Source organism: Diabrotica virgifera, chromosome 3 (genome assembly GCF_917563875.1).
Source record: "Diabrotica virgifera virgifera chromosome 3, PGI_DIABVI_V3a".
In the NCBI taxonomy this organism is placed as follows: Eukaryota; Metazoa; Arthropoda; class Insecta; order Coleoptera; family Chrysomelidae; genus Diabrotica; species Diabrotica virgifera.
The window spans coordinates 122,207,891-122,224,043 of NC_065445.1; the positions used below are offsets into that span (position 1 = coordinate 122,207,891).

At 33.9% G+C, this 16,153-nt stretch overlaps 1 protein-coding gene across 1 annotated transcript in view; it reads left to right on the forward strand.

Annotated features, from left to right (window-relative positions):
- Positions 1-15,559, forward strand: part of LOC126882063 (zinc finger protein OZF-like) — a 58,423-nt gene extending 42,864 nt beyond the window's left edge. The window contains exon 2 of the mRNA XM_050646888.1: positions 14,283-15,559. Within this exon, the coding sequence (XP_050502845.1) occupies positions 14,283-15,494 (1,212 nt within the window). The 3' untranslated portion in view covers positions 15,495-15,559. The remainder of the gene's footprint in view (positions 1-14,282) is intronic.
- The last annotated feature ends 594 nt before the right edge of the window (positions 15,560-16,153 follow it).

The following is a 16,153-nucleotide window of genomic DNA, read 5'->3' on the forward strand; positions in this document are numbered from 1 at the left end:
TTCACAGATCAAATTCTCGAACACAAATGTCCAAAATAAATATCCTGCTTTAACAACGTTTTGTTTCTTGCTTTTTTGTTTTGGCAAAAACACGCTTTAACTTGAAATGTTATTGGTTTGTAGACACCTAAAGAAGACGATAGACTGGTATTATAACATTCTGCTAAAAATTGAAAATTATTTTTAAACTTTTTTTCTGTTTCAAAAATTATGCGATACTTTTTGCGGTTAGTGTATTTAATAATTATTTTTTTGTCAATTTTACCAAATTGGCAAAGTTACTTACTAAAATCACTAGCCAGTTGTGTCTGAGTTTAGCGAACCGACTATACATGAAATTTTATTAGGTGCCCGTGAAAATATTCAAAATAATTTTTCGAAAAAAAAACGTAATCTAGGCTGCTCGTTACTTTATTAATTTTTGAATTAATAAATTTATTACTGTTTGAATTAATAAATTTATTAATTGGAAGAGATATCAAAATACCTACGTGCAGCATTGTTGGCGCGTAAAATATAAACCACATAATATTCGCTAACTTCATATGGACTTAGCGAATCACAACAGCGAATAATGTTTCAAATTCAAATCAAGTTGGTGCTGAATTTGCCGCTTTTTTGCCGCTAAATAGTTGTGGAAAATTAATTTTGCCGCCTTTTTATTTTTTAAATATTCGATGTGTCGCTAACTTCATATGAACATAGCGAATCACAACAGCGAATATTGTCTCAAATTCAAATCGACTTGGTGCTGAATTTGTCGCTTTTTTGCCGCTAATTAGCAGCTAATAAGCTTCGAGCCCATTCATAGATGCAACAGTTAGTGTCCACGCTTCCATTCCGTAGATCAGAACTGTGAATATGTAACATTCCAAAAGACGATATTTTGTTTTTAATGATATATGTCTCAACTGTTAAAAATGGGTCTCATTCTAACGTATTCTGCTTCTCCTTTTATTATTCGCTGTTTAATTTCTGTTGAGTGGTCCCATTGGATATTTAAATTCGTGCCCAGATATGTATATTGCTCAACTCTTTCGATATTCTGTTGGTTGATTGTAAATTGAGCGTTTACTATTGGTTTTTTACTAATTGTCATAAATTTGGTCTTCTTTATATTAAGATCTAGTCCGTATCTGTTACTGACTTCTGTTATACGATTTGTTAATATCTGTAAATCAATCAGATTATCGGCAAAAACTATGGTGTCATCTGCATATCTAATGTTATTCAATCAATCACCGTTTATTAATACTCCTTTCGCACAACCGTCTAAAGCTTCCTTCCAAAGCAGACATGTAGGAGAATCAAAAAATGTCAAAATATACAGGGTGTTACATTTACAATAACATAAGTTTGTGTCACCCTGTCACTACGGATAGCCCTGTATATTTGAAAATATTTTTAAATTATGGTCCTGTCTGGGCACCAACTTTTACCTAATAACTTTTTTCGTATCTCTTACGATAAACGAGTAATTGGACTTCTTCGCACTAATTCCCCACCCCTTATGAAATTACCGAAACACCTAATATGTATTAAAAAAAAATAAAAAAGCGGAAAATTAATTTTTCCACATCTAATTAACGGCAAAAAAGCGGCAAATTACCATTGTGCTTGCCATAATATTTGCGAGAAGTGTATTTATGTACATAAGATTAAGATGAGGTAAGTTATGGTAGGGGAGCAAAGTATGCTAAATGTGCAGTCACTCGAGCGCTTTGGGGACCTATTGGGTTGTGATTATTAGGTCCTAAAACCAAAAAAAGTTAAATAAAATTTTCCATTTTAGCGGGCGCTTGCCATTTTTTAATTTAATTTTCCATTTCCATTAATTGTTTTTTCCGAATATAGCGCCATCTATCCATAATTCGAAAAAATGTTTCGAGTAAAAGTTGCTTATTTTTATGCAGAGAATTCAAATCTGCAATAAAAAATGGGGGCTCCCATTTAAGATTTTAAAGTAACCCCCTACCCCACCTCCGTGGGGGGTCGTGTTTGGTACCATTCGATATATTTTTCAAAAATATTAAATAAGTGTATTTCGCAGTTTTTCGATCTGATGTTTATTTTGCTAAATATCGCGGGATTTGTATTTAAAATTTAAAATTTACCCCCCACCCCTCTCTGCGAGGGGTCGTGTTTGGTATCTATCGATAGATTTTTGAAAAATATTGAACATGTAGTTTTTAGTTTTTCGATGTGACGTTCATTTCGCGAAATATTCGCCTTTTTCTTGTGAAACTTTGTGACTTACCAATTCCCTTACGCCCCGCTCAAATCGTTAGATTTTTTAAATATACACTGTTTTGCATGTACTTAACTTACCTTATCTTAATCTGACAATTTCGAGTATTTTTAAGGATAGATTTTTTTTTCCGGGCCCCCCTAAACGAACTCCCCTGTGTTAAGAGCCAATATATGGCAGAGGTACATCTGTAGGGTACCACGTTTCTCCCCATATGATAATCTGACGCGCTCGAGTAACTGCAAAAATCCCCGCTTGGGCTCCCCTACCATTAAGTACATGCAAAACAGTGTATATTTCAAAAATCTGACGATTTTAGCCCAGTAAGGAGGGTCTAGGACGTTTCATCGCCGCCGTTTCGATGCCGCCTGTTCATCGCCGGCCGATTCATCGCCGGCCGATTCATCGCCAGTCAGTTAATCGCTATCTGATATATTTCCGAATTTTCGACAGTTACATTTATTATTTATTTTTAGTATTAATTAGGAATTCTAGGAAATACGAGATATGACCACTCCCGTTGCCATACTTAATTTTTTAATAGACTTTTAAACTTTTATAATATAAAATATTATATTATAATGATAATCTTTTAAATTTCACGGTCAACATTTTCAACCAAGACAAACTGTTTCTTAAATTCGAAAAGAACCCAAAATTTCTGTACAAAAATTTAGGGGAAGTAGAACAGTAAATATAATAATATTTTTTATCTTTTTAATTGTCATAAGTTTTGAACCGAATTTAACGTCGTGTCGTGTCATCTCCCATAATACAAAATCATCTGACTAACTGTCGATGAAACGGACGGCGATGAAATGGACTGGCGATGAACTGGCGGCGATGAAACGTCCCATTCCGCAGTAAGGAAGTGGGTGAGTCACAAAGTTTCACAAGAAAAAGGCGAATATCTCGCGAAATGAATGACAGATCGAAAAACTAAAAAATACGTGCTCAATATTTTTCAAAAATCTATCGAATGATACCAAACACGACTTCTCACAGAGAGGGCGGAGGGTAAATTTAATATTTTAAATACGAATCCCGCGATATTTCGCGAAATGAACATCAGATCGAAAAACTGAAAAATACACTTATTCAATATTTTTGAAAAATCTACCGAATGGCACCAAACACGACCCCCACGGAGGTGGGGTGGGAGGTTACTTTAAAATCTTAAATGGGAGCCCCCATTTTTTTATTGCAGATTTGGATTCCTTACGTAAAAATAAGTAAATTTTATTCGAGACATTTTTTCGAATTCTGGATAGATGAAGCTATAATCTAAAAAAAACGATTGTTAAAAATGGAAAATTAAATTAAACATCGACACTAAACCACTAAAATGGAAAACTTCACTTAACTTTTTTTGGTTTTAGGACCTACTCTTCACAGCCCAATAGATCCCCAAAGCGCTCGAGTGACTGCACATTTAGCATACTTTGCTCCCCTACCACATAGTATGTCCATTTTTATCTAAAAGAATTGTGTTGTGTTTTTTTTGCAGCGCTGCCTTTTCTTTAACCTTTTTATGCAAGTTGAATAGGTCGTATTTGTTCTGAAGATCTATCTCTTTACATTTTTCCTCATAGTAAGTTTGTTTTGTCTCTCTTATCTTTTTTTTTTATTTCATTGTTATTTTGTAATTGTGAGTGTCTTTGTTCTTGGCTTGTCTTCGTTGGTCCATTATGCCGAGTATCTTGTCGGTCATCCAGTTGTCTCTCTTTCTTATCGGTTCTTTTAATATCCCTTTGCATGGAAGAAAGAGGCAGTTTTTTAGTGTTTTCCATTGTTGGTTTATCTCGTAGGTGTTAGTATCTAATTTATCAAAGTTTTCTTATATTTTCCGTTGAATTTTGTTCTTTACATAAACTTCTTTCAGATTTCTAACATCTAATTTTTGAGTTTTCTAAAGGTACGATTCCGACAACGACTGGACTGCAGACGGCAGTTACAATTGTCACCATGACAGACGTTATTATTTTGCACTATTAATTTGTATAATTATTAGCAACTGACGTTCAGCCGGACAGCAGTTGCAGTCAGATGCCGGAATCAGTCTCATACAAATTAATAGTGCAAAGTAGTGACGTCTGTCGCGGCAACAATTGCAACTGAAGTCTGCAGTTGCCGTCTGCAGTCGTTGTCGGAATCGTACCTTAAGACGTTTAAGCTTTAGCGAGTTACTTTAGCAACGTGCAATTTTACTCTACTCTACTATACAGTGAGCACGTAAAGGTTGAAATAAATTCATTTTTTCATGAATGGGCAATTTTGGAAATAAATCCTGAAACAGGTCAATTTCTATTTTTAATTTACGACTTTTTGGCATATATATCATATTAGTGACGTCACCCATCTTTGCGTGATGACGTAATGGATGATTTTTTTAAATGAGAATAGGGGTCGTGTGATAGCTCATTTGAAAGGTAATTCAATTCTCTATTTAGTAATATAAACATTAACATAATTAAAATATTGTTTACTATATTTTATTTCAATTATTCTAATTGTTTAAAAAGTAGTAAACTTTGTATCTGGGGCTTTTCGTTGTTTTCCTCGTAATACGAGAGATGTCGCTAGATTGCGTCTCAAAAGGTGGAATCATTGCACCGCGATGGTTTGCCTTAAATAGGCAGATTGTTTATATTTCCTTCAGAGTTGTGACTGCATAGCTTCACTGATGAGGCATAAGGATGCTGAAAAACCTGCCTTTATCTTTATCATTAACATAATTCACGGTGTTCAAGAGAAAATCTAAATAAAAGTTGATCGAACCCCCTATTTTTTGCTTTTATGCTTGCATTATCCCATGTAGATCAGAAATACGCCAAAATTAAAATCAGCTACGGGGCACATTTTTGCGCATGCGTAAAAGAATATCTTTTCTATTTATTTTTCTGTTTTTTATTTTTCTTTATCTGTATAATCGGATTTACATATATTTTAATATATGTGAGTATTTATATGATATGTATACACACTCACACATATACACACAGACATACACATACACACGCAAATATACCGGGTGTTGAATGGTCAAAGTGACATAGGAAACAATGGGGAATTCTAAACGGTTGAATTTCTGCTTCCCTAATTATTTTAAATCAAAAGTCATGAGAAACTATTTGACAAGAATCTACAGGTCGAGCAAGTCTCGTAAATTTCACGATTGCGAGCCACGCTTCACGCAACCGTGTTTGCGTACTTGTGTTTCGAGTTGCGTGGTCGTGCGGAGTTATATTTACCAATTCGCGCAATCGTACTTGAGACGCTGTGTCAGGTGAGGTGTTTGAAAATTTGTGTAACTTGATTGCTTGATTCTGTGGTGTGAAGGTGGTTAAACTTTTGTTTTATTTTTTTTTGTTTTGTGTTTTTTGAAGATAACACAGAAAATACAAGAGGGCAGCATACTTTGCAAAACAACTGTTACAATTTGAAATCAACAATTTGTTAAGTTGTTGTCTTGCAGGTAAAAAAAGTGACTTTTTAAAAAAATTATATCTTGGAAACTAAAAATTATTTTTATTTATAATTGAAACATGTAAAAGTATAGTACTCTCAAAAAAATTTTAGCCAAAAATAAATTGTAGAGTTGACTGCAATTTTTCGACAACAGCCCTTTTTTGCAGTGAGCAGCATAACAAGTCCAGTCTCATCTGAAATCAAAGTTTCTTGTAGTTTATACCTCTGGCTAGGCTAGTGAATGAACAAAGGATTTTTTTATTAGATGAGGTCATTTTTGTTTTATAAAAAAAAACTACTTTAAAAATGAGAAAAATTGGGGTCAAAAATGTGTTTAAACTTATGTAAAATCTTCAAATTTCATTTTTTTTAATTCCTTCGTTCATATTCTAGCCAGAGGTATAAACTACAAGAAACTTTTTGATTTCAGATGAGACTGGACTTAGTTATGCTGCCAACGCAAAAAACTTAAACTCTACAAAAATGAATATTTTTGGCTGAAACTTTTTTTGAGACTACCTTAAGTACTATACTTTTACATGTTCCAATTATAAATAAAAATAAATTTTAGTTTTCGAGATATAATTTTTTTAAAAAGTCACTTTTTTTACCCACAAGACCTATGTAACCCCTTAAAAAAATGTTTGGAAGAATATGTTTGATGGCCAAGATGCATACATATATTTAGAAGGAAAGTTCCTGATTTCTGTAGTATACCTAATACATAATACCGAAGAGGAAGTAGCCCTAAGCGCCGGACTCCACTTGCGATTTGTAGTTGTGAAGATTGAACACATTCTTTCAAATAGAAGTCAATCCATGATTATTTAGTCACAAATGGATTGACTTGTATTTGAAACAATGTGTTCAATCTTCCTGATTACAAATCGCAAGTGGAGTGCGGCGGTAATAACACCAAAATATTCCATAGAAGGTACACAGACATTGAAAAATTCCTGGAATATCCCCGAAAACATGTTCCCTGAACATCCCAGGAAAATCCTGTGTCAGCATTTTAAACATTACCTGAATGTCTTATTGGAACATTCCATGAATGTCCACGAATGTTCTCTGGACATTCAAAATATATTTTGTAGACATTCCCTGGATATACCAGAAATACAGTGATGAGCGCTCTAATAACCGGCAAAATAGCACAAAAGATGTATTAAGTAGTGAGATAAAAAGACATGAAACTAGTCGAGCTGGGAAATTTAGCGATATTAACTTATACATTTAGATTGTATTGATTGTGTACCACCTTCAGACGTATCAGACGAGTTTGGAAACTACCACTGTCACAGTGACAGTTTTAGTTGACATACTCCTCCGATATGTGTAAAGGTGGGATCAATATAACGTAAATTTAAAGGTTAATTTCGCTAAATTTCCCAGCTCGACTAGTTTCATTTCTTTTTATCTCACAACTAAATATGTTGCCCATATTTTGCCGGTTATTAGGGCACTCATCACTGTACATCCTTGCTGATGTGACAATACCTCCTATCTGTTTTTTCATGAGTTTTGTATGAGAGATGGAAAAACATGTTTTAAGGTCACCTCCAGTGTTCATATGTAAGTTTTGACTTGTTTTGTAGTTCATAGATAGTTTAATTTACTACAAAACAGGAGGTGACCCTAAGACAAGTTTTTAGTCTCTCTTACAAAACTCATGAAAAAACAGATAGGATGTATTATTACATCACTGACGATATGTGGCCATACCAAATAATACATCCTTGATAAATATAAACATTTTTATTGAACAAAATCTTTTCATACATTTTTTTAATGCAATTTACTGATATTCCTAAATATTTCAAAAAAATGTGTCACATTTGCTTTGTAAACCTTTCTTTTGCCTTTCGTAGCCACATATTCCGTTTCCTTCCTGGTTTTTTGTAGACCACTTCTCTCAGCTGATTCTAAAAAAAAATAAAATAAATGGTAATTTTTCTATCCTTTACAATTAACAATCAGAAGAAATATTATTTACAGATAATGATATGCATAATAATAATAGGTTTGTTCTAGCATCAGTTTGAAACCATCAGCGAATAGTGGACCAGCGCGAGTAGAGGGGATCGCACTGGTGACTGTATTATGTTCTTTTACTGACCAACTGTTTGCTGATGGTTTTTGACTAGTTTGACTGTTTGCTAGAACAAACCTAATAATAATGAATATTTTGTATTTTGACAATGACATCTGATGTGGAAGTCAAAACATTAATAAAATTATTTTTTCAAGTTAACTTTCACATGCGCGTCTTAAAATTGTACTTTTAATACTTATATCATAAATAACTATTAAAACTATCTTAAGAGGAAACAGTATCGATCAACAGGTAGCGAAAATGTGTTCCAAGATTGTGGCTGTAATTTTGAATATTTTTTCGAGATATTTGGCACACATATTCGTAATATAATAAAGAATGGCGGTACAGAACCCAATTTGAAAAATATATTAATATGTGGAAATTACTCTGTAATTAAATACAATATAAAAAAACGAGCTTGTACCGCCATTAAGAAGAACAAAAAAAAAATACACTTTCTTCAAATACAACTTTTTTATCCGATTTTGTGTTATTTTGGAACTACTAAAATTTTTTATTTCATTAGTAGTTCCAAAATTACACAAAATCTAGGCATCGGATAAAAAAGTTTATTTGAAGAAAGTGTATTTTTTTGTTCTTCTTAATGGCGGTACAGGCTGGTTTTTTAAATATTGTATAATTACAGAGTAATTTCCACATATTAATATATTTTTCAAATTGGGCTCTGTACCGCCATTCTTTATTATTTTACGAATACGTGTGCCAAATGCCTCGAAAAAATATTCAAAATTACAGTGACAATCTTGGAACACGTTTTGGCTACCTGTTTATCGCTACTGTATTACCTTAAAACATTGTAATTTGCTAAACCAGTATATTTTACTCTACTACTACTCTACTAGCTACCTCATTTTCCACTGTTTCTAAAGACTTGTTTACATGGGTAGAGTTTTGAGGAGAGTAGAGTAGCGGTAGTACTCTACCAAAAATGGCTTGATACCATTCACATGAGGAGAGTACAAGTATAGTACTGATGCTAGTATAGTGAAACCGATTTTTGTATTTTTAAACACTCTTGATTATAAGTGCACCTTAAATTCTTAATTTTTTGCTTAAGCTCGTTTACTCCAAAGCCCCCTTTGCCATTCTTTCGACGATTTCATCCTCCACAGCTTGCTGCAAACTTTTATTTCTGTAGTATACACTACCTAAATTCCATAAACACTGGTATTCGCCGTATTATAGCTCTACAAGTTTTAAAGTTTCATCTTCAGTGAACTTCATTTTCACTATTTACACAAAACACAATTCCAGCCAGAATGACAGCGCCCCCATGTACTCTCCTACCTACTCTATTCTGCCATAATTGAGCGTGTTCCATGGGTAGAGTGTGCAGCTGAGTAGACATTTTGGCAGTAGTGGTGGTCATAGAGTAGTTACTTTGCCATAGGTTGCTAGTCACTCTACTTTAACTCCAACTATACACTCTACCAGCTATTCTACTGTGGTGAGCATTTTTACAGGTAGAGTTACTCTACTCTATCAAGTACAGTGGAACCCCGATAAGTCGGCCCCCGATAACCCGGAAGTCCGGCTAACCCGGACCGATTTTCATCAGATAAACATTTAGATTCTCAATATTTTGTATTTTTCAATTTAATTGTGGCTTATTTCCAATCAAAATAGTTAATTATCAGACAAACCTTTCAACAATAAAAATGTATGTAATACAATATTTGAGAGATAATGTGTACTATATGTGTATGACTAAAATGACTCATAGCACAGGTCACAGAAACACCAGCCACCTGTCTGTAGTATCTATTCCTTTTTATTTCAAACTGTCAGCATTGTTTAGGAAAGACTATTTAAAAAATTATTTTATAAACAATGGTCTTTAGTATTGTGTGTCTTGTATTGTTCGCTTCCATTTGCTTAGGTTTGGGTTTGGTGTTTTTTTAGTAATTTTAATGAGTAGGTACTGTGCACATTTATAAATATATTTCATGTTATTTCAATTCTAAGGGAGTTTATCTGTAAGTATACCGTATTTTATTAATTTTTACCATATTCTCCGGCTATCTCGGATTTTCGATAACCCGGATAGGTCGCGGTCCCGATTAATCCGAGTTATCGAGGTTCCACTGTACTTGCATTATTACTCTACCCGTGTAAACAAGTCTTAAATCTACTGAATGAAAATCTACTTAGTCTTAATCTACTCTTAATGAAAAATGTCTAAAATCATTTACCCACCTAGTATTATTGTAGAATTTAAGACAGTCCAGTGCCTTATAAATAATTTCAATATGAATATTTTTTCCTTTAATTCTCCTTTGATACTACTCCATTTTAGATTTTGGGGAACTTATTTCATTGTCAAAAATGAATAACCATTTTCAATTTCGTTGCAAAACGAAAATACAGCCGAACCATATTCCAGTCCAATCAGAGAGTGCTGCAAGCACCTCTACCGGTTTCGAAACTTATTAGTCTCTCATCAGGAGGCACATATGCTGCTCTCCCTGATCCAACCAAAACAAACCCCAGCGTGCAGTCCCGAATTGCAACGAACGAAATGGCATAGATGCCCTAGCGGCAACTGCTAGCAAAAGACTAAGTTTTCACTCTAATGGCATATAACATATCCCACCAGAATGAAAACAATGGGAACCTTCTCTGGTTACACCTCCGAGGCTTCTACAATTTGCAAGCCATACGGATGCTGAGACTAAGGAAGATGAGGGAATTCTACAATTTACAATTCACGTCACATCTGCTCAGCGCGGTAAAGTTCCAACGAGACTGATTCCCTTATACTCCACACAGAGTACTCTGTGTGGAGTATGAAGGGAATCAGTCTCGTTGGAACTTTACCGCGCTGAGCAGATGTGACGTGAATTGTAAATTGTAGAATTCCCTCATCTTCCTTAGTCTCAGCATCCGTATGGCTTGCAAATTGTAGAAGCCTCGGAGGTGTAACCAGAGAAGGTTCCCATTGTTTTCATTCTGGTGGGATATGTTATATGCCATTAGAGTGAAAACTTAGTCTTTTGCTAGCAGTTGCCGCTAGGGCATCTATGCCATTTCGTTCGTTGCAATTCGGGACTGCACGCTGGGGTTTGTTTTGGTTGGATCAGGGAGAGCAGCATATGTGCCTCCTGATGAGAGACTAATAAGTTTCGAAACCGGTAGAGGTGCTTGCAGCACTCTCTGATTGGACTGGAATATGGTTCGGCTGTATTTTCGTTTTGCAACGAAATTGAAAATGGTTATTCATTTTTGATTTACATTTACTCTGTGTGGAGTATGAAGGGAATCAGTCTCGTTGGAACTTTACCGCGCTGAGCAGATGTGACGTGAATTGTAAATTGTAGAATTCCCTCATCTTCCTTAGTCTCAGCATCCGTATGGCTTGCAAATTGTAGAAGCCTCGGAGGTGTAACCAGAGAAGGTTCCCATTGTTTTCATTCTGGTGGGATATGTTATATGCCATTAGAGTGAAAACTTAGTCTTTTGCTAGCAGTTGCCGCTAGGGCATCTATGCCATTTCGTTCGTTGCAATTCGGGACTGCACGCTGGGGTTTGTTTTGGTTGGATCAGGGAGAGCAGCATATGTGCCTCCTGATGAGAGACTAATAAGTTTCGAAACCGGTAGAGGTGCTTGCAGCACTCTCTGATTGGACTGGAATATGGTTCGGCTGTATTTTCGTTTTGCAACGAAATTGAAAATGGTTATTCATTTTTGATTTACATTTACTCTGTGTGGAGTATGAAGGGAATCAGTCTCGTTGGAACTTTACCGCGCTGAGCAGATGTGACGTGAATTGTAAATTGTAGAATTCCCTCATCTTCCTTAGTCTCAGCATCCGTATGGCTTGCAAATTGTAGAAGCCTCGGAGGTGTAACCAGAGAAGGTTCCCATTGTTTTCATTCTGGTGGGATATGTTATATGCCATTAGAGTGAAAACTTAGTCTTTTATTTCATTGTGTTTATAGCCCATATTTATTGAAGGAACCCAATCTGGAGATTGTTATTATCGATTAAGTCGGCTGGTTTTCCTATAAGATTAAAATGTTAACATCTTCAAAAATCGTTACTGTTGTAATTGTAACTTACCAGATATAAAATGATTACAGCAGACAGGACAGGAAAATTTTCATTTCGCTAGTAAAACCTGTACATTGTATTGCATTTAACCATTGTTGTCTCTCAGATACCTTATTTAGTTCAGTTTAAAAGTGAACTTTATCTTGACTTTATCACAATTACTTTGCATTTCACACTTCAAAACACAACACCAATGAAGCATATTATCTTTCTAAATTAATACTTCCGGAGAAAATGTTAAATTAATCTTTGTACAACACAAAATTACAAAGAAATACAACTAAAATTATCTAAAACTCATTAAGAACAGATAGAATAAGATTTATCTTTTACACCCAGTAGCCATATTGACATATATTATTATGAATATGAATCAGTAGAAAAACGATTATATTCAAATTTGGTAAATATAACTCCGCACGACCACGCAACTCGAAACACAAGTACGCAAACACGGTTGCGTGAAGCGTGGCTCGCAATCGTGAAATTTACGAGACTTGCTCGACCTGTAGATTCTTGTAACTATTTGTAGAGGACTGAAATCAGTATTAAAAACAAATGTTAAAATTTTTCTACGAATTAAACACATTTCAAAATTTTGCCAAAATATAAAGCAATTGCCAGAGAATTATTAGTTTAATCGACCTCTAAAAGTCAGATTTGACTTCTAAAAACCATACGAATTAGCTGAATTTCGCTAAAAATATCGACTTTGGTACCGCAAAAAAGATTGCCAGTCCTACCCCCGGGCTTCCCCCTAAAACCACCCGTCGTAGAAGGGGAAATCGATAACTTCATATTACTAAGAATATGTTTACGCCGTATAAAAAAATAATTTAAATAAAATGTAGCTCAGATTTTGAACAAAAATGTTTGTGCAGAATGAACCGTTCTTTCAGAAACAACGCTTGAAGCGACCGGTGATTTTAAATATTAGTTACGCTCGCGAACTCAATTTTTTAAATAGAATTTGTATCAACTCGACGGTTAAAATTCAATATCTTTTGATCAGAGCGTCCTTCTGACAAAAATCCAAATGCGTTTTAAAGATAAAATATGTTTAGCTTTGGTGTCTAATTTTTGCATTTTATAGCAAATGAAGTCAGTTTGTTCATAAGATTTTTAGAGGTCAAATCTGACTTTTAGAGGTCGATTGGACTAATAATACTCTGGCACTTGTTTTACATTTTTGCAAAATTTTGGAATGTGTTTAATTCATAGAACAATTTTAACATATGTTTTTAATACAGATTTCAGTCCTTTACAAATAGTTACTCATGACTTTCGATTTAAAAGAATTAGGGAAGCAGGAATTCAACAGTTTAGAATTCCCCATTGTTTCTTATGGCCCGTTTGACTATTCAACGCCCAGTATATTTGTGTGTGTATGTGTATGTCTGTGTGTATATGTGTGAGTGTGTACACATATCATATACATACTCACACAGAAAACAGAAAAATAAATAGAAAAAATATTCTTTTACGCATGAGCAAAAAAGTGCCCCGTAGCCGATTTTAATTTTGACGTATTTTTGATCTACAAGCGATAATGCAAGCACAAAAGCAAAAAAAAATATAGGGGGTTCGATCAACTTTTATTTAGATTTTCTCTTGAACATCGTGAATTATTTATACAGGGTGTCAAAAAAATTTTTTTTGATTAAATTTATTGACATAAAAAGAAGAATGTTTGTGATTTATTTATTTCAAAATACCTTTTTCTGCTATCAGAAAACACGAAAAAATGTTTATTTGACAAATAAATATTGTTTTTTGATTAAATTCAATATTAAAGCAGCCACCCAGCTGTCTCTTGACAGATTGAACATTTAATTTAAGCGAAAAGCAATGATTATTTTTTAAATAAACATTTTTTTCTGTTTTCTGAGAGCAGTAAAATGTATTTTGAATTAAATAAATTACATACATTCTTCTTTTTATGTCAATAAATTTAATTAAAAATTTTTTGTTTGGATACCCTTTATAAATAATTATGTTAATGTTTATATTACTGATTAGAGAATTGAATTACCTTTCAAATGAGCTATCACACGACCCCTATTCTCATTTAAAAAAATCATCGATGACGTCATCACGCCCAGATGGGTGACGTCACTAGTATGGTATATATGCCAAAAAGTCGTAATTTAAAAATAAAAATTGACCTGTTTCGGGATTTTTTTCCAAAATGATCCATTCTCGAGAAAATGAATTTATTCCAACCTTTACGTGCTCACTGTATGTAATCTAGTACTCCACTCGGCCAATTACGTTTTTATTGGTGGAACTGCAGGGATAGTTAGTGCTGACTTGTCCAGATTACTCAACCATTAACTCTACTAATGAAAACAAGTATTAACTGCCAAAACAGTGAATAATTATATATTCATTTTCAGATTAATCCCACAGATTATTTGCCAAAGAAGATATGTACTGTCTGTGAAAACTTAGTAATTGAATTTTATAAATTCAGTGAAAAAGTGAAAGACACACAAATAATTTTACGTAATTCTCTCATGCTAATTCAAGAACAAGAAGAACAAAAGAATGAAAATACAGAAACTTTAGAAACTGATAAATTTGATTATATTTCAGATGATGGTACTAATCAAGAGTGTAGCCATATTGTGCTTAAGACTCTTGAAAAAACCATAACATGCTCATTTTGCAACAGTCAATTTGAAACATATTCTGCATATATTGCACACAGAAAAATGGAAGCTGACTCAAGAAGAAAAAAACAACATTGCAGTGTTTGTAAAAAATTTATTAGCACATATAAACTTAAAGATCATATGAACTCACATACAAAAGAAAAACCTCATCAATGTCAGATTTGTGGTGAAAAATTTAGGTTCTTATCTAGTCTATCTAGACATAAATTCAGACATAGGGACAAAAAGCCCCACGTATGTCACATTTGTGGCAAAGGTTTTATTCAAGCTCCATGTCTAAATGATCATATTAGAACACATAGTGGAGAAAAATCCTGTATGTGTAATGTCTGTGGAATAACTTTTATTACAAAGCATGCTCTAGGTAATCATATAAACATGCACAAAGTCAAAGATAGTAATAATTCAAGTCAATTAACTTGTCAAAAATGCAATAGATCTTTTTTATCAAAGTACTTGCTCAAACAACACTTGCAGACACACTATGAGAAAGAGTTTTTATGCAGTCAATGTGGGAAAAAATTTGCCACAAAGGCTTTGTTAGATTCACATGTGAAGGTTCATTCTGAAGTTAAACCTTATATTTGTGACATTTGCGAAAAAGCGTTTTGTCATAAAAATAGTCTTCTAAAACATAAAAAGTCCCATTCAGGAGAAAAACCTGCCATCTGTATTGTGTGTGGTAAAAAATTTTCTCAAAAAAGTCATTTGACATATCACATGAGAAAGCATAGTGGTGAAAGGCCTTATAGTTGTAACTTTTGTGAAAAAACTTTTGATCACTCTGGATCCCTTAAAATTCATACCCGGATACACACTGGAGAGAAACCATATAAATGTGATGTTTGCTTGAAATCATTTTACGATTGTAGTAGTATGAAAAAACACACAAAACAACATAGTAGCGAATATCGACACTTTTTGGTAGTTTAAGATATCATGGAAGCAATATTTATTATAAAGAAGTTTACTTATAATAAACTAAAAATTAAATCGAATATCAAATTGATTTTATTCCAATGCATCCTTGAACTCTTCCTATACTCCAGGCTGTGAAGTTATAATTCCAGTGCGAAAAACAGTTAAATCGGTAATTGCAAAAACAATCTAAGTATATATATTTGGGTAAAAAGCTTTTTGACGCCATGATGTTTAAATCCGTCATTCCGCGCAAAAACAACGCCAGTTACTGTTGATATTGTATAGGCTAATTTACACTTTGAAAAGTAAAAAGTACAAGTAAGAAGTGACGACTGACAAGAAGGTGAGAAGAGTTAAGGTTCACACAGTGCAAAGTTCTTTCGGACAAGTTCAAAGTAACCGCGTCAGTGCACAATGGAGGAAGAACAACGTTGACAAATACGGAGCATTATAAAAGATAGTTGAAGTGATTTACTTGTTAAAATTGAAAGATCAAAGAAATTGTGGCAAAGAAAATGGATAACCCGAAGACCACAGTATGGAGTGAGTGATAAACTATTTCAGGAATTAATGGACGAAGATCCTAGAGAGTTTTTCAATGCGATGCGGATGACACAAGGCAAATTTAACGAGTTATTGACTCTTGTCGGCCCATCCATAACAAATTCTGA